At 41.0% G+C, this 25,314-nt stretch overlaps 1 protein-coding gene and 1 long non-coding RNA gene across 6 annotated transcripts in view; one reads left to right on the top strand and one right to left on the bottom strand.

Moving 5' to 3' along the window:
- LOC134479024 (uncharacterized) overlaps positions 1 to 4,914 on the top strand; it is a 37,664-nt gene extending 32,750 nt beyond the window's left edge. Inside the window, exon 3 of one of the 2 annotated variants that reach the window (XR_015621025.1) lies at positions 2,275 to 4,914. This is a non-coding gene — a long non-coding RNA (uncharacterized LOC134479024). The remainder of the gene's footprint in view (positions 1 to 2,274) is intronic. The other variant, XR_015621027.1, reaches the window with a different exon arrangement.
- The window catches only part of Usp24 (ubiquitin specific peptidase 24), a 129,762-nt gene that overhangs the window by 45,183 nt on the left and 59,265 nt on the right, over positions 1 to 25,314 (bottom strand). For all 4 annotated transcript variants that reach the window (XR_015619722.1, NM_001271206.2, XM_087549156.1 and 1 more), the window contains 18 exon segments: positions 24,683 to 24,794; positions 23,083 to 23,159; positions 22,025 to 22,165; positions 21,789 to 21,842; positions 20,293 to 20,408; positions 17,140 to 17,206; positions 16,909 to 17,019; positions 15,614 to 15,712; positions 15,349 to 15,522; positions 12,691 to 12,776; positions 12,379 to 12,472; positions 10,399 to 10,554; positions 7,415 to 7,512; positions 4,991 to 5,086; positions 4,646 to 4,874; positions 3,918 to 4,077; positions 2,360 to 2,515; positions 273 to 343 (listed from right to left, as the gene is read on the bottom strand). Coding sequence is in view for 3 of the 4 variants with exons in the window: in NM_001271206.2 (NP_001258135.1) it covers positions 273 to 343; positions 2,360 to 2,515; positions 3,918 to 4,077; positions 4,646 to 4,874; positions 4,991 to 5,086; positions 7,415 to 7,512; positions 10,399 to 10,554; positions 12,379 to 12,472; positions 12,691 to 12,776; positions 15,349 to 15,522; positions 15,614 to 15,712; positions 16,909 to 17,019; positions 17,140 to 17,206; positions 20,293 to 20,408; positions 21,789 to 21,842; positions 22,025 to 22,165; positions 23,083 to 23,159; positions 24,683 to 24,794 (2,097 nt within the window). In the remaining variant the exon portion in view is untranslated.

Genomic DNA, 25,314 nt, shown 5'->3' with positions numbered 1-25,314 from the left:
GCTGCTTTTGCACTTAACAGATGCTTAACACTGGGGGCTGCTCTTTGATTGTTAACAAAAACTCAAATATCAATCAGTTCTAACCCCAGTGCTGAAACCTTTGTTGGAATGTGGAGGGAGAAGGAGAAGGCAGAAGTATAGTCCGCATGGTCTCTTTTCCTTCAGGGTGGTGTCTGTAGCCATTCCTTCTGTGCTCCTCACCATGCTGTAGACCTGGATGAAAGCCCATAACAAGGGCAAACGGTCTTTTGCTATGTAATAGCAATCCTTACCTCAGCGCTTGGTGATCCGAGCAGAATATCGATGATAAAATCAGCAACACATGGTAAGCTGTAGAAAGACGCTAGAGAAAACAAGGAGAATGAAGGAAATAATCAGGAAACACATTTACAAAATGACAGCATTCCTAAGGAATTTCTTAAAAGCAAATTTAAGCAGAAAAATTTCCCCTTTCTACATAGAGGCAAACCCCAGGATTGTCTATAATGGTCTCTGGGAACAGCAGGCCTCATGGCACATTTCAGTACCACTACCTTCTGTGTACATACCAGTTACAGAATAAGGACGTCTTCTCTCTAAAAACTACAGTGCTACTAACTATAATACACCTTAACCTAAGTTCATACATGAAAAGAGATAAAAACTTGGAGAAGTTGTATTTTCTCAACTTGAAAATGTCTTAAACAATTTCAGGAAAATTAAATTATAAGAATGGTACAGGCTTGAAAAGCTGTTTCATAATGATTTATACTTTCCATATAAAAATCTTCAAATTCATTTGTTCTCAGAAAATGTCTACAGTTATTATTTTAATTAATTATAAGTTGGAACTATATATTCTAGTTTCTATGTCTATCTTGATTTTCACTTCTGACTTATACAATTAGTTTGCATGGCCATCAAATCTTTATCTGTGGTAGTCTGAAATAAGTAATTACAAGATCATTAGTACAAGATCATTAGTACAGGTCCTAGAATGGGTTACTTTGTGTCTATTTCCTGAACAATACAAAGTGTCTGGGAGCTGGAGATTCAGCAGGAAATGCAATGTACACGTCTCTGGCCTTGTGGAGCTCACAGTGTAGTTGGAGGAGAGGGGATGGTGGCAATACCATGAAAAATGAGTGTGTTGTATTGACGGTTATTAAAACAAACGAGGCTGAAAGAGTAAGGGAAGGGTTTGGGTTGTGTGAGGGCACGGGGAAGGCTTGAGCTTTTGGGAAGATGGTCAGGGAATGTCTAACCAGACATCTGAATGTTACGTATTCAAAGGCTTGCAGGTGAGGAAAGAGCACGAAGAGAAAGAGGGAACAGCAGTGCAAAGGGCCTGAGGCAGGAATGTATCTTATGTAGAGGAAAGAGCAAAGAGGCCGGCAAGTGAGGGATAAACTAGAAGATGGGAGAAAGAGAATTGCTGGTATTAAGTTGTGTTGGGTTTGGGGACTTAGTGAAGAGTTGGCTTTTACTGTGGATAAGCAGAGAAGCCTGTGAGTTCTGAAGAAGTAGCATGCATGAGGAATAAACTGTAAGGGCAGGAGTAGGAGAGAAATTAGGCCAGCATTGATTGGTATAATCTACTTAAGAGACGGGGGGCAGTGTGGAAGTACTAACTCCGCACAAAAGGGGCATAAAGAGGTAGAATTCAGAATCTGAAGGTTACACTCCGATAACAGAAGCAGAGACAGTAAAATGTGATATTTACTCCAGGTTCTTAGGCAGAGTATGCAGGAAGCTCGAACTGCTCTGCTCATAAACTGGTAGAACTTCCGAGTGATACGGGCAAGATCAGTTATTCTGAACAGGTCAGGTTTGGGACATCTCAAGTAGAGTGATGAGGAGAGTGGTCCAGACTACAGACTCAAACTAACGTGTAGGGTACAGTGTCTAGGTGGATTTAAGGCTGTGAAACTGGATGGAGTCACCAAGAAAGAGAGAAGACAAACCAGAGATATTGAGGAACTAAGGCCTAGCATGTCTGCCCACTAGAAGTCATTAACAAAGATTACAGAGCCAGACCTAGATTTCATCATTTTTATATGGTGACTATATAATTCTGACATTATTTATTATAAACCAGTAACCTGGGTGGTTCGATTCCTTAGTTAGAATTATCTCCAGAGCAGACATGGCACCCTACAACACCTGATGTAGAATTGTATGTGTGGCCACACAAGGCTCAGCAAACACTCAAACATTCCTGTAGAATTAACCACTTTAGCACTGTTTTTACCTGGTCTACATCCTTACTTTCTCTATTCCTTCTCTCATGAAAAGGAGCTTTTCATAAAGCGATGTCAAGCCTTAACAGAAACCAAGCTTTTCTTTGAGAGGAATGGATTACCAATCAGCCGCGTCCTACCCAGTTGCTGACTCCGAAGCTGCAGGCACGTAACAAGAAGAGACAGAGCCTCTCCAGCAATCAGCGCATCTTTGGTGGACACAGACTGCTGCCGGACACAGATCCCGGCATGCAGGGCCGCTGGCTCTCCTTCACTGCTCGAGCTGCAATTGCTTCCTGAAGGCAGGGAACACAAGCTGAGTATGGCCCTGTCCTAGAGTTTGCAGTGTTTAGTGTAAGACCCACAGTCCCCGTGCAGTGGTAAATACTGAAGGAAGCACTGATAGGGAGCAGGAGATGGAGTCTCCCTGCTTGATGCACACCAGCTGCTTTGCCCTAAACCATCTGCAGGGATTCAAATGTTTTCACATGACAAAACTCCTTTCAGGTGGGAGAAGGCCTTGTACCTTACAAGGTGATCTCGATGGACTACATGGACACGAGAATCCTAAAAACAGAATTTACTTAACATTTCTGCATATTCTGGCACACACCCTCAATCCCAGTAAGGAATCCCAGAAGCAGGGTAGACAGATCTGAGTGTGAGGTCACCCTGGTCTATACATCAAGCAGTTGGCCAGCCAAGGCTACAGTGAGACCTATCTCAAAAGACCCAAACCAAGCCGAACTAGAAAAACCTTTTACTATTGATGTATTTATAAACATAGAGAGCAGGAAGAACTAACAAAACCAACAAATAGAGCTACATGAAAAGGCCCAACAGGGAATAAGTGGACGGTCCAGAAGGGTAGCTCAGTTGGTAAAATGCTTAGCATGCTAACTATAAGACCCTGAACTCAGTACCCAGAACCCATGGGTGCAGCGGGGCATAGGAGCACACCTACCAATCCAGCACTGGGGAGGGGGAGACAGGGAGCACATTCCCAGGGCCTACTGAATCAGCCTAGCCTAATGGGTGATTTCTATGTCAACGAGAGACCCTGTCTTAAAACAGCCGCTCTCACCCCAAACCAAAAGAGAACAAAAATATCTGAAGAACAATAATCTTATATCGATCTCCCCCCCCCCCCCCCTCTCTCTCTCTCTCTCCACTCTGGAGTTAGAACAAACCAAGAAAAAAAACTGTTTACCATGCTAGCCTTCTGGGAAATTTATGTTTCTGCTACAAATTATAGGTGTTGGAACACTTTTATACTCAGCAAACCTAGTATAAAAATAAATAAAGATGTCAGGATTTGACATCTGCACATAAGCCATGCATTAATAAGCGCCCTTTCTCTTAAGAAAAGGTGTCAAGACTCACGGATTTTTTAATCATGTTCAAAAGCAAGAGGAAAAGCTTCTTTTTATAATCTGGCAAATCTTCCCATGGATTATTCTTACAGCTGATTCTTGCCCAATGCTCTATTACTGTCTTTTTGGTTCTGAAGATTTTTCTACATGGGTACTGTATTCACATCACGTTTACCCCCACCCAACCCCTCCCACATTCTCATCATATGTACACATGTATACAAATGTAAAAAGGCACACACACATACTAATGAGGACCAAAATGCCACAGGGAATATACTGTTCTGTGTTTACTTAAGAGCACTGTCCCAGTTTAAATCATTACCTGAACTGCTGAGTCTGTTTCTAATTCCAGCAGGAAACAGAGAATTACTTTCTTTAATTGGCTGGCTACTTCCGACGAGGTCAAGCCGTCCTGCAGCTGCAGCCCACGAGAGTCTCATGAAACAAGCCACAGTGGCAGTGAAATCATTTGCTTCCATAGTCTAAGGAGGCATGGGAAGGGTATTATGAGAGAGACATGGTGACTTCTCTAACTGTGGCCTCAGGTAGAACCCTTCTCTCTCAGATCATGCAGGACTGCCCTTCTCACGCTGCGTCCTCACACAGGCTCATTAAGAGCTGTTTCCTGTAGTCCCTAATCCCCATGCTCTAGTTTAACCAATCGTTCCTCAGTTTGTTTTCTTGCCTTGTCCTCTCCTACACAGTACACTGCAGCTTCCATGAACATCCTGTCACGTAGCATGTGAGCTCCGGTTTTGTTCTTTTTACTTGAACAAGTCTCCTGTCCAACTCTCCCACTCTGTTCACCATTTAGTCTTTAAGAGCGTAAACAGGCCTGACAGCACAGGTGAGTGGACTCAGCCCTGGCTTGTCTGTGCAGGTTTACACTTGCTACTTCCACCTGGATCAGTTCTGTACTTGCAGTCAGCCTCCTTTCTACGCGCACTAAGGTGCCTGGAAGCAGTGTTCGCACTGGAGCTGCTCTATATTCACTGCTTCCTCTCCCGAGCAGGAGCCACTTGGTTCTTGTTGAGTTCACCGACTACTTACTTGTATTGCAACTCGAGCAGCAGGAATGATTTCCTCAACCCTAATGGAAGACCTGTCTGATACCGACAACTGTCTGTAGGATGACTTTTCTGGGGTCCCACATAGGGACATCTGTCTGCTTGTCTGCCGGCTGACATTTCGGAATGGACGGGAAGAAAGTGCTTCTATGCCATCTTTGGTGAGGTCTTCATCTAATGATGTTGGCATTGTCTGTCCAACAAGTAAAAACCTTAAACAGAGAAGGCAAATGCTCATTTGAAGTTATTTCATACTCTTTTAAAATGATAAAATTTGGAAGACAAGAAAAATATTGCCTTGAGAGAATAGTGCAATCTATCTTCATACCTTGCAAGTTGTAGACAGATAGAATAAACACCCTGTCTTGTCTCATAGTCTACTTCTGACGGGATGGAATCTCTCTGCATGACATTTACAACCAAACTTCAAAGAAAGAACAAAGATAGTATATTAAAGACCTCAATTTCTTTAAAACAGAAAACTAAATGCACTTTCCATAAATGTTTAGTTAACAAGTTTCTACGTCAACTATGTACATACGTATTTCTATCACAAGGACTTCCATAATAATTATCCACATACATATTTCTATCACAAGGACTTCCATAATAATTAGACCTGTGGTTTCTACATAAACTATCCACATTATGTATTTCTATCATGAGGACTTCCATAATAATTAGACCTGTGGTTGTGCTTTACAGATAATCAAGAGATGTTCAGATTGCAGCTTTTCTCACTAATTGGTTTGCCACCACAGAACAATGCCTACCTTGTTATTAGTAGAACTAGCAATTCAAGAAAATCTATCAAAAATTGGTGCATTCAATCAAGCTTGTTTTCAATCTCTACTTTTCTTGGTTCCGTTCTTATCTCTCCACCCTCCAAATCTATTCTTAGAAGGTCAACCAGAGTAAATTAGCCTTTTAATGTAAATCAGATCAAGGTACTCATCTGCACAAAGCTGTTCACTGGCTTCCACATGAACAGAAGAGGCAGAGGGCGCAGAGCAGGCTGTGAGGTGCTACACACTCTGATCCTGAGTGTCCACAGAGTGCCACATTCTATCGGGCCAAAGTCATTGGCTTTGAGCACCCTGGCCTCTGGTGTCCTACATAGGTACCAGGCAGCTTCCCCACCAAGAGGAGACGACTAGCTGCTGGCCAAGCGTTGCCCCTTCCTAGTTTTCAACTTTCTGTACAATGTCACCTTACCAAGTAGACATTTTCTCATCTACCATTAAGAATCACAACCTTACTCCTTAGCTTCCTCTTCTGTGTCTTTTGATAGCTCTTAATCCCTTTTAACAAGAACCTTTACTTAGTGGCTTACTGTTTGTCTCCCTCTCTAGTAGACTGCAAGCTTTGTGGGGACATAAATTTTGTCTACTTTACTCACTTCTGTCTGTCCCCATTATTTAAAATGTATAACATAGACACTATCAAGTACCCACAGGAAGTCCAAGAATAATGCCTTGACTACCACAGACATGCAAACTGTTGGCTCACTTGAAACGAGTGTTTAAAGAAGAGCATTTCTAAACTGCAGACATGGTGGCTGAAGTCAAAGCTGTAGAATTGACAAAATCATGGCAGGCTTGCCTGAGTTAGAATGTTAATTTCAGGCTAGCCTGGCCTACAGAATAAGACCCTGTCTCAAGGAAAGAAGGGGTAGGGTGGAGAAATGGAGGCAAGAAGGAAGCCTGCGGGGGTTGGGGGGACTGCAGGGAGAAGGGTGTAAGCACAACAAGAAATTTTGTGTGCACACCAGAACTTCCACAATGCTTGGGAATTATTTTTTAATATTAATTTTATGTTACACGTGTGTGTGTGTGTGTGTGTGTGTGTGTGTGTGTGTGTGTGTAATATCCTGCGGAAATCTGAAGATGGTGTTGGATCCTGTGGAACTGCAGTTAGAAGTGGTTGTAGTGCACTCTTAACCACTGAGCCATCTATCTACCTGCTGCTTGGTAATTCTTTTAATCCTCATTTTTCCCTTGTTATCTTCAAGGTCCCTGTCTAGATTCTTTTCTATGCTATTTTTCCACACAGGACTTCTATTAACCATCTTTTGCTCAAAGTTCAAGTTGGTCTTCATTCCTTCCTGCTTGAGGACCGTTCTTTACTTTTGACCTTCTAGTCAGGTCTAGCTGAGTAGACATAAAGACAAGCAATACATGTTTATGCTTTTAACTCATCTTGCCTTCTACTTGGATTACAGCACTCTTTCTCTCCTTCTCTGCTTACTGACCTAAGAATAGTCCACTCATTCTCAATTCCCAGCTCACAGATTCCTTTTTTTGTGAAGCATGTCCTAGACTCTTATATCAGCTTTTCCTTCCCTCAGCCATGGCCATAGGCCACTGCTTCCAGGCTAATTAGCTGTTACTCTCCATTTAAGTGCAAACTTCTGAAGAGACGGGTTCCACCTAATCAACTCCGTTCCACTAGTGTCAATGTTGCTGCAATGCAGGACACAAAGTCATGGACGACTGAAGAAAGAGAGGCAGTCACCTCAACTTTACTTTTCTTGAAAATCTCCCTCCCTTGCTGAGGGGAGAGACATTCTTCACTAAGTTTTCCCAAGTAATGAAAAGTCAGAAAATGAATAGAAACATCCTAAGACATCGAAGCACCGTTCCTATTTGTTGTAACCCTCATAATGCCTTACACAATTCACTGGAGGAAAAAGCAGGGCTTACATGGGAGAAATAAACCAATATGACCATGATGAGTTTTGCAACTCACAAACCTCAAGCCTCCAGCTTTGAGAAAGTTCTCACAGAAGGACTTTGCACAGCTTCTTGCCATGTCATCATCAGCTGTTGGCATGAGTTTGGAGCTTAGAACCTGGGGAGCAAAGAAGCACAGTTAGTCACGCTAACATTTTCTGAGGAGGGTATTCTTACTTATACAGCTCAAGGCAGAATTCCCTTGATGCACCTCGTAGTTCCTCAAGAAGATTATGAAGGCTGATCTCCCTCAGTAAAGACAATCACATTTTTCCATACTGTGTTTAATTAGGATTTCTTCTTCCAGTTTTGAACACAAAGTGTTTTCATAAAATGTCTTCAAGCTTAGATAACAGATAAATTCATGTAATACCCAAAATATGTTCTTTAAACACACGCAGGCCAGAGTTTTATAAACAGCTCAAAAATGAAAAGCACTAGCTGAAGTCCCTAGAGAGCACAGTGCCTACTCAGTGGACACGAGCTCTGCTCCAGGCACATCCGTTCACTGTGTAGGTGAGGTGGGTCTTACTCTAAGGTCTCTGTCCTTCTCTGATACTGCAAAGCCTACAGCAAAGTAAAGCTAAACTGAGTATTGTGGTGAATGGAGGATTCTAGCATAGAAATCACAATTTAGTAGTGACTCAGTCATGTTCTAATTTTATCAGCTTTGAGCTGAGAGATCATACACGTGTAATTTCCCCACAGCCTCATTTCCTTATGCTAAAGGAGAATAATGACTACGTGTGCTAGATGCAACAGAAGCTGTCAGACCAAGGAAAGACAATCTACTCAGTGAGCAGCGGCACAAACAAGTGTCCAGGAAACAATAGCTCATTTAGTTGTTATGTTAAAAATCTCTTAGTTCTAAACTAGATATTCTGAACTCAAAATACTTTTCTATTCTAAAAACTTTATTTCTATGAACCTATGAGCATTATGAGCTTATGCACTTAATATGGGTTTTTTTTTTTTAATTTTTTTCTATTAGTGACAATTTCTTCTGTTTGGGAAGGGGGGTCCTCAGTTCCAGAGAGTAAGCATAGCGTGGGAAGAGAAGTCCTCTGCTCTGCAGTCCTTCCTGTGAGCACAGTTAGTCACTGGCATGCACATACCCCAAACTTAGCAACAAATTACTGAAAATCAATTTTCCTCAGAGGAACAGGTATTTATTGTATTAGTTTTGAGGTTTCCTGGTAGACAAACGTAAACTAATGAGCAAAGTTCAAGGAAATTATGATTTTAGGAACTAGCAAAACTAAGTACTTTTAGAAGAGTTATGTTTTCCATATATTTTGTACATTTGAAGCAAAAGAGATCTACTGAATGGAATTCAGTGACAGCCCCCAAATTACACTGGAGGTGTTTAGAGTCAGTGCTCTGGCTCTCAGACAGTGCACTTTAGGCAGTGTGTGATGACTACACCCGACTGCCAGCACAGCCTTGCTTTGCTAGGTGCTCTTAAACACAAATGATAAAACTACACCTTAGCTTCCCAGAAACATCTACTCAGAAGCAATAAAGCCAGTAGAAATCATAAGATGAAAAATGTAAGCAGGCCAAAACCTTCCAGACAATTTTGTTTTGGAATATTATACTTATTTTCAAATGTCCATGTTATATAAGGGCATATTTCATTTTAAAAATGATTTATTAAGTATTTTCTTCTTTTAAACTAATCTCTCTTTTCAGGATAATGAATACTCTTAAGGCTAATATGTAATATCATCATGCTCTGAACATATAAGCAAGAAGTGGGACAGAAAAGGAATAACTGTACACTCCAAATTAGATTAGATGAGTACACTTCAGGGAAAACACGTTTTCCCTCACTAATTATGACATTTGTTATGACTCAAAACCCACTTGAAATACATACTAATCAAGATACCTGTTATCCACTTAGGCATCATGATACACTAAGGCTGCTTAGTTACTGCTGTGAACAACCTCTGCAGGACAGGGATAAAGCCAATTCATTCAAGGTTTTATCTACAAACACATTGATCAGAGGGTTTGATCAATGAGCAGAAATGCTTGCACCCAGACACTTTCCCCTTTGTTTATGCTTTGCTTTCCTGATTAAGTGCACTAGCATTCCATGGCCCTTACTTAAACACCTGAAGCCACTACTTTGTCTTTTTTAACCACTGTGATAACTTGTACACTGGGAACAAGTAGTGTTTGGTGAATTAAATGAATTCATTAAAAGATATTTTTAATGAGATAAGTAACTGCATTTGACTGAATGATTGTATGCCCCCCAAATTCACCCTTTGAAATTTTAATTCTTAGTGTACTACAGGGTGTTGGGGCTATGGGAAATGATTAGGTCCTGAAGGTGATGTGCTCATGAGGTGGACTGGCCTCTAAGTGACTTCAGAGAGCCCTCTCACCCTCTGTCTACCAAATGAGGACCCAGTGAGAACAGTGTGTATGACCCAGGAGTAGGTCCTCATTGGAGTAGGTCATCAGTCAGCTGATGGTTTGATCTGGGATTGTTCAGTCTCCATAACCATAAGCAATAAGCTACTCCAGTCTATAGATTTATTATGAAAACCTGAATGGCTAAATAAAAGATAATAAAATAAAAAAGATAATAATTGCTCTAATTTATTTGATAGCCTTCTTAGAACTTGACATAGTATGCTTTTTGACAAATTCTTCATAAATCTGTGAATGACAACAAACTAAAATGTAAAGAAATATCACAACGTACTTAATCAAGAAAGCTAAAGATAATCATATTACAGACACGCAAAGCTTACAGAGGAAGGCAAGGGGATATCGGACACAGGATTTCCTAACTCTTTTTGCCTAGATGCCAGTATGTGAGTAGACAATGTATAGACGTATAAATGGGAAAAAATAAAAATTCTCAAAGGTGAAAAAAGTTTCACTTTAGTTCCCCCGCACTAACTGTCTGGTAGATCATCCCATAATACAACCTTTCACTTGTTTCTGATGTCTGTCAAGTGAAATGGAAGGAGACGGCGTTTCTTACCTCCAAGTTGTACAGCACTCTGAAGGTTGACATGCCAGGAGCGAACGAGCGGAACAAGCTTTCTAAGATAGAGCTGGCACTCGGCTGCTGCTGCTGCTTTGACGAAAGTGATGGAGACTTTGAGGACGGGGAGCTTGTTTCAGAGAGCAAAGTTTTCTATATTTGGAAGAAAACCAAAAACCACATCTTAAAATCACACTCTAAGGAGAAGCACACTCAGTGCTTTGTGCTCTTTTCCTCTTTAAGCCACAATTAACAAGTTCTCAAAAAAACAGTCTTCCCAAATCCACTTAGTTCTCTCTTCACAAACCATCAAACTCACTACGCAGCTGAGTTCAGTGAATGTCACACACCGCATGAGCGCCTTGAGACTACATTCTCAGAAATACTTGCAAAGCCATTTTAATTTGTTCCCATGTTTCCATTTTATGCTTTTTTTTTTTTTTTTTTTTTTTTTTGGTTCTTTTTTTCGGAGCTGGGGACCGAACCCAGGGCCTTGCGCTTCCTAGGTAAGCGCTCTACCACTGAGCTAAATCCCCGGCCCCCCATTTTATGCTTTTAATAAAACTGTAAGATTGCTAATTTAGAGGTCTTAAGGATTTCTTTTCAACTGATACTAATGATGTATTTCAAGGATACATGAGTTCTCTCTCAACACCTAAGCCTCAGAGAACATGACCAAGCAGATCCAAATTTCAACTACTAAACTATTAAACAAAAAACTCAGTTTCAACAACTTTAGTATAAATGAATTTCTTCTGAGCATGTAATTGAAGAATATGATATATAAAACAGTTGATGTACAAATCTCTTAGGGAACAATATTTTAAGAATTAAAACAAAATGAATTTTACTATTTTTATTTTCTCCTCTGCAGTGCCAGGGACTGAACCCAAACCTTTGTATGAGGGCAAGTGTCATAATGCCCAAAGCCTGTCTTTTTGAGACAGAACCCTGTTATGTAGTTCAGTGTGACGTTAAACTCGGATCTCTCTGCCTCTGCCTCCTGAGTGTTGGGATTACAGGCAGGCACCAACATGCTCAGCCAGAATGAACTTTACATGCTACATGTGAAAAAAGTGACAATGACTCCATTATGCAAGACTTCAGACATGGAGTCATCAGATCCAGGGAGGCATCTTCGGGGTACACAGAAGTCCTTGGACCCACAGATCTCCAGTGCAACCAGGAATGTGAAGCATACAGGATTGTCCTCTCAAAGGAAAGGACACGTAAACTGTTTAGTGTAAATGACTATCACATTATCTATATTCTCATGAACTCGCCTAAGCTCCCATATCTAGAACCAGAAGTAACTAATAGCCCTACACTATCTGTATGACCAAGACCAGACCAGACCAGACCCTCGGTCCTTGGCTAGTTCAGGTAGCATCTCTCTAGAATCTATCTTCTTGGAAGAAATGACATGTATCCTGAGTTGAGGTTCAATGTAATTATATTTCCTTAGCCACTGGGAGATTATATTACACCAGGAAACATTTTTTCCAAATTATACTGTGTTTAAATTTGTTGGCAATTAATCACTGGGCATCAGACTCCCTGTGATGAAGTCAATCCAAGTTTTCATTCTCACCTCTTAGTGCTTTACTCCACAGCCTGACACCTGCAGAGGCCCTCTCAGCATCGTGAGAAGAGAAAAATCTCAACGTATGAGAACTGCCTGACCCTGAACAGTACATACATCTCTTTGGGTGTCAGTCTCTCCTTTTGTACCAGGAGCACAGAGAAGACAATAGAAAGGGCTCTTCTAACACTCAATCCCATAATTGGATCTGTTTGGACCTTTTACAAAGCAACACAAGGATCTGATTTTAACTTATGGCAAGGGTATTTTTTCAAAAAAGAAAAGTATTATAGAAAGATGATATCATATGACCTTCATAGGATTCAGGCAATGTTTTCAATGAATCACAGGACAAAATTTCAAGCTAGTTTAACAACTATCAAAAATCTGAATACCTTTCTGCCTAAAGAGTCCAGCTGATCAAGGGCTTCCTGAATGGCTGGATCAGTGGGTATCAAGAGCAGAAGCTTCCGTACTCGTAGAGTTATCCTGAGAAAATTTCAAAAATAAAGTAAATTTCTTTAATTTTTTTTTATATATGCTATGACTTCAGTAACAGGTCTTTTAATTTAAGTTTATATACTACTATGAAATAAATTTAGTATATACATATATTAGATATATAATGAAATATATTTAAAGTCAAATTTGCTTGGTTCATTAACTTTAATAATGTGCTTTCAAGCCTCACAAATACATGTATTTACCTTGGCTCCTCTAGATTGGCAAGTTGGTATAGCATGTCAAACACATTACATACAAGTGCCATCACCACACCAGGGAGAGATTTCTCCTGAGGGAAAAACATCAAATATAAATATATACTAGCGAAAGAATTTTCTTTTTCTAACCAAACTTACAACTGATACTTGTCCTGAGAGGCTGGCACTACAAAGTCCGGGGGAGACTGAAGAACGAAGTGAAGGTCACCGCCTTCCTGTGGGTATCACTCAGTCAACACTTCCCTGGCTACCTGCTTGAACTAAGGTGAAGTAAGGGGTGTGTGCAGGTTCCATGGCAGAAAGCAGGCAATAAGCTTATCAGGGGCTTTCTGGAGCAACAAGAGGATGAATGACTTGGGGAAAAGCTGAAGTAGTATCTATGTGTACATCCACTCACATATAACACCCAGGTAGATGGAACTCAATGTGAAAATAGTTACTCTTGTTTTGGCTAAAGATCAGGGAGGACAAAGTGGACAACACTACAAAAAAAGAGGTTCGGATGTAACCTGGTCACAGGGCACAAGAAAAGAAATGACATTATTATAGAATATATCTATATATAGAAGACTTTTCTTGTTAAGGAGTACTGAGCATCCTGAAGTGCTCTGTACTATCTACTGCTATAATGTTGTCATGAAGAAAGAGAATCAAAGGCTTTCCGTACGTATTAAAGGACATCTTACAAATACTGTCACTTCACATGCACTTCCTCTCTAGATAGTAAACCCTAAAACAGAACAGCTTCCCTCAGTTCTGTGTCTCTGATGCCAACCTTAGTCTTAACACAGAAAATTATAATCTCATGAAGTCATTCAAGTACTGACTGACCCAGGTACTGTTTCGGGTGTTAGAGTGAGACAGCAAACAAAATAAACCAGTTCAGTCTCATGGAGCTTGTGTTTTATCAGAAGACAGTAGATAAAATGGATGCTAATGAGAACAAGCAGAGAAGGAACATGAGCAGAGTGTAAGACCAGAAATGGGGTTGACACTGTAAGCAGGACGTCAAGGATGGCTGACCAACTCGCTTTATCTGAGCAAAAGCTGAAGTGAGAATAAGACACCCTTGTGAACTTGTTGGAAATAATACTTTTGGCACTGAAAGTTCAGCACAGCAGGTGCAGTGCATTTGAGGGCCTTTAGCACGGCAGCTATAAAGGTGTGAGAGGAGGGCATTAGCAGAGGGCCTCAGAGATGTTTGAGGGGTGGGGTTAGAACAGCAGAGCCTGAAGGTCTCAGTCCAGGCCCTAACTTTTGCTTTGAGTGAGATGGTAGCAATAGAGTGAGTTGAGGAGTGGCATAGTATGATTTTGGGGGTGTTGAGTGCCATGCAGACTCCTGACATGGTAGTTAAAATTAACACTCAGTTGAAGGATGATGGCTGCCCTGAACAGTAAGTACAGCAGCTGTGGAGACAGAGAGAAAGTAGCTGGATTCTGAACACGTGGTAAAGGTAGAGCCAAATGTTGGCAGGTGCATATGGGTTCAAGAGAAAGAAGGCTCTAAGGCAGCGGGTCTTAACCTGTGGGTTCTTGACCCTTTCACAGGGGTCACCTAAGACCATCGGAAAACAGAGACGATATTTACACTACAATCCCTAACAGTAGCAAAATTAGTTATGAAGTAACAATGAAAATTTCTGAATGAAAAATTATTAACTGAGGGTCACCACAATATGAGGAACTATAGTAAAGGGTCCCAGCATTGGAAAGGTTAGAACCAGAGCTAAGGGCTCAGGTATGAACAACGTGTAAGAACAGGGATGTCAAGGTCTGAGATAGATCGAGACTATAAAATGAGAAACTTAGGAGCGAGGACAAGGAGATAAGAGAGGGACAGTGAGAGGCTCAGTTTTGGGAATGCCACCACTGGGATGTAGAGTGGTCAAGGCGGGACATTGGGTTAGTAGACAGATCATATCTGTGGGTTTCATGCAATGCAATTTGGGAACAAATCTGGAGACAAGGAAGGTCCAAGGAGTAGGTCTGGGAACTCCTCTGTATAAGGAAGATGAAAAGAAGCCTACAAAGGAGATTAAAGCACAGAGCTGAGCACTGAGAGCCAAACAAATGAAGTATTTTAGGAGACCACAGTGCTCCCCTGAAACCTCAAGAAGATGAGGACTGAGAGGTAGAGAACACGAACCTGGCCTGGAGCTCGCTGAGCATGTGGGGCTGCTGGCCAGTGAGACCAGAGATCTGCCTATCTCTGCTTCCCCAGGGGTAGGAATATAAACGTGTATCACCTTCCCTACTTTTTCCCTGGATGCTAGGGACTGAACCCAGTTCCTCATGGTTGTATGGCAAACACTTTACTCAATGATTTACCTTCCTGTCTCTAAAGTACTAAGATAGCACAACACATCTAAGTTCTGAAGATTGACCCAGTGGAGAGAGAAAAACCAACAAACCAATGAAGAAAGATGTATGAGAGGACAGCAGGAGGAGAGATGGGAAGACCAAGTTGGTGTTTCATAACATTCCAAGATTGAGACTGAAGTTATCTATCTTCTCTGCTCTGAATCAGTTCTCGATTATGTAGTTTGCTTTATTCAGATCTTGTCAGAATAAAGGGATGTGATCACTCAAACCTACAGAGGCTGAAGCAGAAAGGCAGTAGTTGTTAAATGCCTGTGTCTACCTGTTCCATGGCATATGACGAACTGAAGACCCCACTGCTACTGCTGCTGGAGCTGGTTGAGGAGTCGGCCGAGCTCCCGGAGGGGGTCCCACTGCCCGAAGTCTTCACGGTAAGAACTTGCTCATCAGAAAATCCCAGCTGGTGGAGGAGCTTTTGGTCTTTATTCACTGTCAGCTGCAAAAGGTTGTTTCTTAGTTACTGAGAGTAAAAGAGGAGGAAACTATTCAAGCCTGGGCTAACATGCCAACAACTGTTAAAAACCCACCAGACTATCGTTCGTAAATATCTGTATGTTGTCCACGGGAGAGCACAGCTGTTTGGCTATCTTCCACCGGACACTGCCTATGGTTTCATTACTGTGAGCCTAGGAAATAAAATACAACACCGGGGTGAGAGGAGAATTCATTTATTCACTTCATTCCCTTACGCTCTGGAAGAGCAGTCAGTGATCTTAACTGCCGAGCCTTCTCTCCGGCCTTTCATTTCCTTAGTCCTTCACACAGCAGTACTGAGCATCAGCTCTGTACTGGACCCTTTATTACAAACTAGGAAGACAGCAGGCTCTTCTGTGAGCTCCTCATCTTGGGTGGTTGCCCTTACACAAGTGTTAAATGCTTTATGCCATGCTTGCATTCCTCCCCTTTATGCACAGAGTAAAATCTCAAGCCATTAGCTGGAAGTGACTTCTGTCCCCACCCTTTCTCATCAACACTCCTAACAGCCACCTTGTGAGCTTTTATACCTGCTGCCCTCTATCTGAAAGACTGTGCTAATAAAAGCAATTACTCTGTTGCTTTTCAAATCTCTGCTGGAACACGGTCCATCTTAGAGGTTCATCTTTATTCAAAATATTTCATGACTATCATCATCTTCAGCTAACTTATTATCCTTTACTCTCACTCATTCTTTTAATACATATCTTCACTTGGCACTGTATTTTATATTTACTTATATATCTGCTTATACTCCAAGCTTTCCTTTCACTCCATGCTTACTTTATTTTATGTATGTGTGGTGTATAAGTGTGTGTATTCATGAGTGTGAAAACCAGAGACTGATGTCAAGTGTCTTTTTCTACTGCTCTCCATCTTACTTTTAAAAAAAATTTATTTATTTTATGTATGTGAGTACACTATTACTCTCTTCAGACACACCAGAAGAGGGCATCAGATCTCATTACAGATGGTGTGAGCCACCACGTGGTTGCTGGGACTTGAACTCAGGACCTCTGGAAGAGCAGTCAGTGCTCTTAACCACTGAGCCATCTCTCCAGCCCTCCACCTTACTTTCTGAGACACTCATTGAACTTAGAGTTCACTGAATGGCTAAGCAACCTCTAGGGACCTCCCTATACCCCAGCCCAGCTCTAGGACTATAAGTACACACACATTACCGTGCCCAGCTTTTCATCTGGGTGCTAGGATCCAAGCAGGACCTCATGCTTGCTCCCAGAGATCTCAGTCTTTACTCTCAATGTATTTACCAAGTATCGTTGGGAACCGTCATTATCTCCCCACATCACTTTTAGGAAAACAGGTGTAGACATTCGTGCAAACCTACCTCTACAGTGAAGGTATCCTTGGTAGACTCGTAGGTAACATTGAGAGTTAAAAGGTGTCCATGAAATGAGGCACCGTGAGGTAGAATAGTTCGTGGGACAGAGTAGAAGTCCTTGAAAGAGATAAGCCAACTGAGTCGGACACACTGTGGCACAACTGCACATGTCAAACCCATGCTTCTTCCCCTCTTCTAGCAGTATGAGCACAGCTGCCCGAAAAGAAGGGAACGCACCTCTATTGTGATCACATAGCGCTCTGCCAGAAGAAGCAGCCTCTCGATTATCACAAGTTTTGTTGATCTGTGAGTTACAAAGACCAGGAAAGTTTTAAAATACATTGAAATGAATTGCTGACTTCCGCTCAATTCTATTCTATTTCACCAAACCCAGATGCACAGTCAACACTCCCTGGTCAAAACTGAAACCCACAAAGATTAGATTCCCCTTTCACTCATGGCTCACAGCTGCCATGCTCAAATGGAATCTGGGAAGTGAAGCCTGCCCTTTTCATGTTTCCTCTCCTTTTTAAACAGCTGTTCCAGAAAGAGTGGACCTAAGTCCCCAGGTCTTCATGTTCACCAGCCCACCAAGAAGGAGATTTCATATTAGGATTTGATGTTCATAATCTTATAACTAAAATGTCACAAAATTCTACAAAAACATGGAATCTATTAGACAGGAAAACCAGAAGACAAATGGAAACAAATATACCACCAACACAAGTTGTTAATTGAAAGTAAAATCCGATTGACTATTTGGTCACCGACTGATAGACTGTAACTTTTCATCTGAGACGGTAAGACTTCGGTAGCTAATGTTCAAAGAGCTTCATCTGCCACGGAAGTCTGTGCTAATGCCCTCGCTTTAAATAGCTGTTGTTCCAATCACACTGTCTATCCTTCCAAAGGCGGATGAGAATAACCAAGACCTTAGTAAGTAAGAGAAATGAGCAGTCTGTTGTGAGTCCATCTCAACAATGAACCTGAACTACAGACAGCACTGTAATGGCAAAACTACAGCAGAATAACCTGAACTTCTAGACTACAGTAATCATAGATTCTAAACAGTCTTTCAGAACTAGTGAAATGAGATGAACCACAGCAGTCTAACTCACAGTCAACTCTGAAATACAGTTTACTAACACTACTTAAATAAGAACATTTTAAAAATTATGTGGTTTCATTAGCTTGCTGTATTTGAGATTCAGGGTGAAAAGATGGGTTAAAAGTATATTCACTTAAACTAGCAATTGGAAAACCCAATCCAATAGACCATAAATGACTGGTGGATAAACTGCTAAGAAACTGAGCAAGAGAAATGAACTAAATCTTAGAAACCTTATAATAAGATTCCATGCACATGTACACACAGAAATACACACAAACACACACACTCATGCATGCACACAAGAATGGGGAACACATTTATTCTTATCATGAACTGACTCTGTAATCACTGTGACCATTTAAAAATGGGGTCTTGTGGGGCTAGGTTTCATTTCATCCCTTCATATTAATAAATTATAGCATGTAACAGTCAGCACATTTTTAAAAAATAAATTTTAGAAGAATCTGGGAAAGAACATTGTCTCAACTACTGTGTGTGTGTGTGTGTGTGTGTGTGTGTGTGTGTGTGTGTGTGTGTGTGTATGTGTGATATTGAATGACTGAGAAGCACCTAAAGAAATGTTCAACATGTTTAGTCATCAGGGAAATGCAAATCAAAACAACCCTGAGATTCCACTTCACACCAGTCAGAATAGCTAAGATTAAAAACTCAGGTGACAGCAGATGCTGGTAAGGATGTGGTGAAAGAGGAACATTCCTCCATTGTTGGTGGGATTGCAAACTGGTACAACCATTCTGGAAATCAGTCTGGAGGTTCCTCAGAAAATTGGACATTGAACTACCTGAGGACCCGGCTATACCTCTCTTGGGCATATACCCAAAAGATGCCCCTATATATAACAAGGACACGTGCTCCACTATGTTCATAGCAGCCTTATTTATAATAGCCAGAAGCTGGAAAGAACCCAGATGTCCTTCAACAGAGGAATGGATTCAAAAAATATGGTACATCTACACAATGGAATATTACTCAGCTATCAAAAACAATGACTTTATGAAATTCACAGGCAAATGAATTGAACTAGAAAATATCATCCTGAGTGAGGTAACCCAATCACTGAAAAAAAACAAAACAAAACAAAACACATGGTATGCACTCACTGATAAGTGGATATTAGCCCAAAAGCTCGAATTACCCAAGATGCAATCCACAGACAACATGACATTCAAGAACAAGGACGACCAAAATGTGGATACTTCACTCCTTCTTAAAAGGGTGAACAAAAATATTCATAGGAGGGGATATGGAGGCAACATTTGGAGCAGAGGAATTCTGAAGGAATAGCCATTCAGAGTCTGCCCCACATGTGGCCCATATATATACAGCCACCAAACCTAGGTACGATTGGTGAAGCGAAGAAGTGTATGCTGACAGGAGTCAGCTGTCTCCTGAGAGGCTCTGCCAGAGCATGTCAAATACAGAGGCAAATGCTAACAGCAAATCACTGAACTGAGAACGGAATCCCCCAATGGAGGAATTAGAGAAAGGATTGAAAGAGCTGAAGGGACTTGCAACCACATTAGAACAACAATGACAACCAACCAGCTCTTAGGGACTAAACCACTACCCAAAGACTATACATGGACTGACCATGGCTCCAGCTGCATATGTAGCAGAGGATGGCCTTGTTGGGCACCAATGGAAGGAGAAGTCCTTGGTCCTGCCAAAGTTGGACACCCAGTATAGGGGAATGTCGGGATGGTGGGGCTGGAAGTGGGGTGGATGGGGAGAAGAACACCCTTATAGAAGAAGGGGAGGGGATGGGTTAGGGGGATTATGTCCAGGAAACTGGGAAAGGGAATAACATTTGAAATGTAAATAAAAAAATTCAATAAAAGGATAAAAAAGTAATACCTCAATAAGTTAAAATACACACACTGCTCCAAGAGTAAAAAAGGACTGTACAAGTATCTGCCAGTAGAAGGCAGCAGAGGGATACCATGAGCATTAAATCCTAATGATTAGGCTATACATAATTAAAGTAGTAGAAAATGAAGTAAAAGAAAACAATGTGCCCATGGGGCAGATGGGTAGGTATAAGCAATACTCAGGTGGCTCTGGTGATGACCTGCAGATCTTCAGGGCACAGACAAAAGGTGGACATTAGGAAACATACAATTATGTATTTCCAAGACAGAACAGCCTGTAGAAGCTCTGAGGACCCCAGAGAAGAGATGTTGGGGAGGACACAAGGTAAACATTTTTAGCAATATTCAGTTCTGTGCTGTGTGTCTGCGTTCAGTTTTGAGGTCACTCACCTGTATGGAGACTGCACTGATGTTGCTACAGTTGGCATGGCAGTCGCAGTGAGCATTTTGGTTGCTCGGGTCACAGCATGTGTTAGAGTGGGGCCACCGAGTGCTGAACTGGCTGCCTGTAAGGTACAAAGTAACAGTCTGTATCTGGATCTCTCACCTGGTCTCTGACACTGAGGCCAACTACTTGTTGCAAAAGCTGCCCAGGACACTGCAAAGTGCTTAGCAGTATCCCTGGCCTCTAACCACCAGGTACCAACTGACTCTTTCCAGTTAGAACAATCAGTAGTCACCAAGTAACCTATGGGAGGCAAAATAAGAGCCAGTGGAGGCTATGAGATGGCTCAGCACGTAAAGCACTTGCCAAGAAAGCATAAGGATCTCAGCTGAGTCCCTGGAACCCAAGTAAAGAGAGAACTAACTTCATAAACTCTTGCCTTCTGACTTCCACATATGCATCATGGGATGTGAATAATCCCTTCTGTACCATCACACACACACACACATGCACATGTACATGCACATGCGCACAATAATAAAAACCATTAAAAAGAGCTAGTTGAGATATGCTAATACTTCTATTGTACTTCGCATAGAAGAACTTGAATATTTGAGTCTTTAATGACATATTTGTATGGAAGTCACAATTTGAGGAATATTGTATACAGTATAGAATAGTACATTGCCATGAGGAAGATCAATTTACTAACATCTGGGGACACTGGCATTTATACTTTTGGAAAACCCCATCAGCTATAAAACATAAGCAGCTTTCAATTGAACATTAATTGTGATGGAACTAAGGCGGTAAAATGAATAAGATATTAAACCAGAGGCTTCTAATGAACAGAGAGTGCCAACATCTTTACTTCTACATCTCCTGCTGTGGTGTGAAATGGCCTTCACTGTATAAATTACACTCTACTACCTATGTGGAATCTATGTACAGTAGATGTTTCTTATGTCTCAGAAGTGGGAGCTAGCTAGATGGACAGACAGATAGGGAGAGAGAGGATGAGATAGAAGGTAAGGTTTTATACAGAGTGTAACTGGTGTATGTGTGTCTATGTGTCAGCATGCACACATATGCACATATGTTCATGAGTACATGTGTGAGCTCATGCACATGGAGGCCAGAATTTAATACCAGGTAGCTACCACTCTCTACCTTACTTTTTGCTATAGGGTCTCTTCATTGAGCTGCAGCTCACTGTTTTGGAATAGGCTTGCTGGCCAAGTGAGCCCCCCTGAGTTACACACCCCCACAGCAATGCCAGCAGTGAGTTCTGAATGCAGTTCTCAGGCTTTGTGGGAAGCACTTGGCCCCTGACTAACACCAGTGGTCACCCCTACTCCCACACCACAACATGGTACGTTTGATCAATTCTTCAATAGTGCCTAGCCACAGATATCAGCACTCAACATTTGTCCAAAAACATAAACTTATAAAAGGGGAAAAGAACTCATTTAAAAGACAAGTTAAAATTTTTTTTACTCACTTCTAATCTTGTATAGCAATCGGCAATGAATTTCTTATGTAAAGACACCGAGTCCTGAAAGTGGGAAGTATATGGAAATTAAAATTAGACTTTGGCATTTAATTGTAATCATTAGTCAAGACAAAATACTAAAATAAATCAAATTGGGATACAACAAGGGTCACAACTTACCAATAACAAAATACATACTTTTTAACATTTTAATGTCTAAGAAACTTTTTTCCTTGGACACTCACCTTCTTTAACCTAGGGTTTAGATTTATGTAACTGTAGTTTATGATTAATTGAATAGCTTCATTAGCAATTTCTTCATCAGGTGATTCCATGGCTATTTTCCAAATGAAATCCATTCCTACCAACTCCAACTTTTCTACATACTGTACAAAATTAAAATGTATATTATTAAACTTAATAGTACACTAGTATTACAAAATCACAGGTCATTATTTTCTGCTACATCAATGAGTCTGGACCTCTGTTTAACAAAATGAAGACCACTATGTCAACACCCTACTGCACTGATATGGAACTCTCACACCAAAAACAACCAGAGATAACGGGTATCCTCCAGGCACTCAGAATAGGTTCAGGGATGTTTCTCTAGATAGTCCTGACATAAGAAAGACATCTACCTAGAGAAGCTAATCAATCAGAAACTGAGAAGTGGACATCTCTTCAAAAGAAATGAGTCAAGACTGAAGTGGCTACTAACCCTGGGAACCTGATCCAGTCCTTCCCAAAGCTGTTAGGAAGCTTAGAGTGTCTTGTATATATCCTGAGTACTTCAGGGAGCAGGACCTGAACACCAGGGACTTAGAAAAGATCAAATGCTTGTTTTCTGTCTTAAGGACATATGTGAACATAAGTGTTCTGTGGGTCCCCATTTTCCTACATCACAGTCTGTTCGCACATTTCCCTGCAATCCTTGCCACTGACATCCTAGGAGGGACGTCGTCTCATTATCAGGTTCATGTGAACCACTACATGGAAGCCTTCTGGACCAGTGCCCCTGGAAACACGCCTGACAACCACAGATGCAGAGCTGCTTCTACAGGGGAGGAGAAGATTGGGCAGACTTCCTAGGTGCTGCGGAGGGAAGGCGGGACTAGACATGCAGCTGCCAGTGCCTTCAAGGGAGCCTCTGCCACTAATGCCCAAACAGGCAGGTAAAAAGACCTCCTTATTTAAACAAACAGGTTTATGTTTTCAATCCATTAAAGACAGTTTTTTTCCTTCTGAATATCAAGCTATATCAAAGATTTCAATGTATCTAGATTGAGAATAAAATACATACCAATTGAGCTCCTTGTCTTTTCAACCGATGATCACAGAGATTCACATTTTCAAAAAAAGTCTTAAATAAGTTGAAACCTAAGAGTACAGAATGCAGTCAAACCCATGCACTCAGACACAGATAATCATGGAAAGACTAAAGTGAAGCAGAAGTGTAGGCTATAGCGCTCCTGGCAATGGTTTCTTAAACAGTCATCAAAAGTGTAATGTCAGTGGACGATGGTGCAGGCCGGCAGTTCCAGAACCTAGAAACTCCAAACCAGCCTGGGCAGTCCACCCAAATCCCATCTCAGAAAAACCAAAGACACCTTTAAAAAGCACAAGCCAGCCATACATCTTTAACCCTAAGCTTGGGAGGCAGAGGCAGACCTCTGTGGATTGGAGCTAGACTGGTTTGCACAGCAAGTTCCAGACCAGACAGGGCTACATAAAGAAACCCTGTCCTAAAAAAAACCAGACAAATCAAAACAACAACAATCCACAAACAACAGAAGAAAATACATGTAAACCAGACTTAATCAAAATGTAAGATTTTTGTGCTTCAAAGGACATTATCAAGAAAAGAACACAACATACAAAATAGAAATTTTTTACAAACTATGTATATGCTAAGGAGCTAATACCCAGAGTATATAAGGAGTCCTTATAACACAGCAGTCTAATTAAAAAACAGTCAAAATCATAACTAGACATTTCTCCAAAGAACCTATACACATAGACAAACACCAGTCTGAACAGATGCTCAGTACCATTCATTATCAGGAAAAGCAAGTCATAATACAGGACACAGCTCACCAGCCACCAGGACATCTTTTAAAAGGCAGATAATAATAATGTTGACAATGAGGAAAATTGGACCCTCATAAATTGCTGGTGGGATTATGAAATGGTGCAGCTACTTTATAAAAACGGGTTGGTAGATCCTCAAAGGTTAGGTCTCATAGCAATGTGACTCTAAAATTCATAACCAAAAGAAATGAGAACACAAAAAACTACTCTATGAATGTTTACAGCTCAAAATGACCGAAGAATGAAAATAATGGGATGTCTGCATTGAAATATTATACTCCTAAAGTAACATCGCAACAACCTAGGTGTGCCTTGAAAACATTAATCTTCAGCCACAGCAGAGAAGTCAGGTAGGAAAAGTCCCAAATAGTACCTATGATTTCAGTTGTACAGAACTGGGCCAGTCATAGGGGAAGAGATTAGAGGCTGGGCAAGTGAGGGTTGGAAAGTGGCTGCCAGTGAGTGCAGGGCTCCTCTTGGGCTGATCATGCTTACAGTTAGAAAGTAGCCAAGGCTGCACACCTGAGTGCAGACTGAAAGTTGTTGATGGTATATTTACAAAATGGAGTTTTGTGGAACTCAATAAAATAACTCAGTTAAAAGAAATAACTGAACGGGAAACATTATGCACTTTAATATATCTTTACCTAATGGATCCTACTTATTAAGGAATACCAGAAAGTTATTTTGGCAATTTAACCTATTAGGCTGTATTATTTTAATACAGCTTCGGTGAAGTAGGATTACAGTTAAGAATAAGATCTCTCACTCTAAAAAAAAATCTAAAACAAATAATTGTAAGCTTTCCCTACCATTCATAGTGATTTCATATGACTCCAATTTCAGAATTTTCTCCTTGAAGAGCTGCTGCTGAACGTCACTCTCCAGATCATGCTGCCCCTTTGTAAACCACTCAAAGCACATCTGTGGATTAAGACAGAACTGCCCTAAGACCAACCAGTCCACTGCAGACAGAAACATATGGCCATCTGGATAGTAAAGAGACATTTTCAATACTTCTAACACTCCTGTAACTGCTCAAATGACACAGGGCACTGAAATGTTTGGAGATCTTTCTGCTGGAGATGAAACATACACTCCCACTTCTTACTGGATCTTATTCCTAAATCTTCCCGCCAGCATTCAGGTAAGCCTTTGCTCTAGGCCAGCCCCAGTGCTAAGCACTGCCACGCTTAGTCCTTTCAATATGCCTATGACCTAGCTACCATTGTCAGTGAGAGGAGACCAAGACTCACTGTTAGCAAGTGCAAATGTTAAAATAAGTGTTTCCATTTTTACTGCATTGTTCTTGACTCATGTTTACATTTCTAGGGATTCAACATTTTTAGGAACTAAGTTTTTTAGCAGTGATTTAAAATTTAGTCTCACAGAAAAGGATAGAACTAAATTATACCACAATTCTCCAGCCATATTCATTTTGTTT

This window comes from Rattus norvegicus, chromosome 5 (assembly GCF_021556685.1).
Source record: "Rattus norvegicus strain SHRSP/BbbUtx chromosome 5, alternate assembly SHRSP_T2T, whole genome shotgun sequence".
Classification (NCBI taxonomy): Eukaryota; Metazoa; Chordata; class Mammalia; order Rodentia; family Muridae; genus Rattus; species Rattus norvegicus.
The sequence above is the reverse complement of the archived record's forward strand: the minus strand, read 5'-3'. Positions and strand labels throughout refer to the sequence as shown.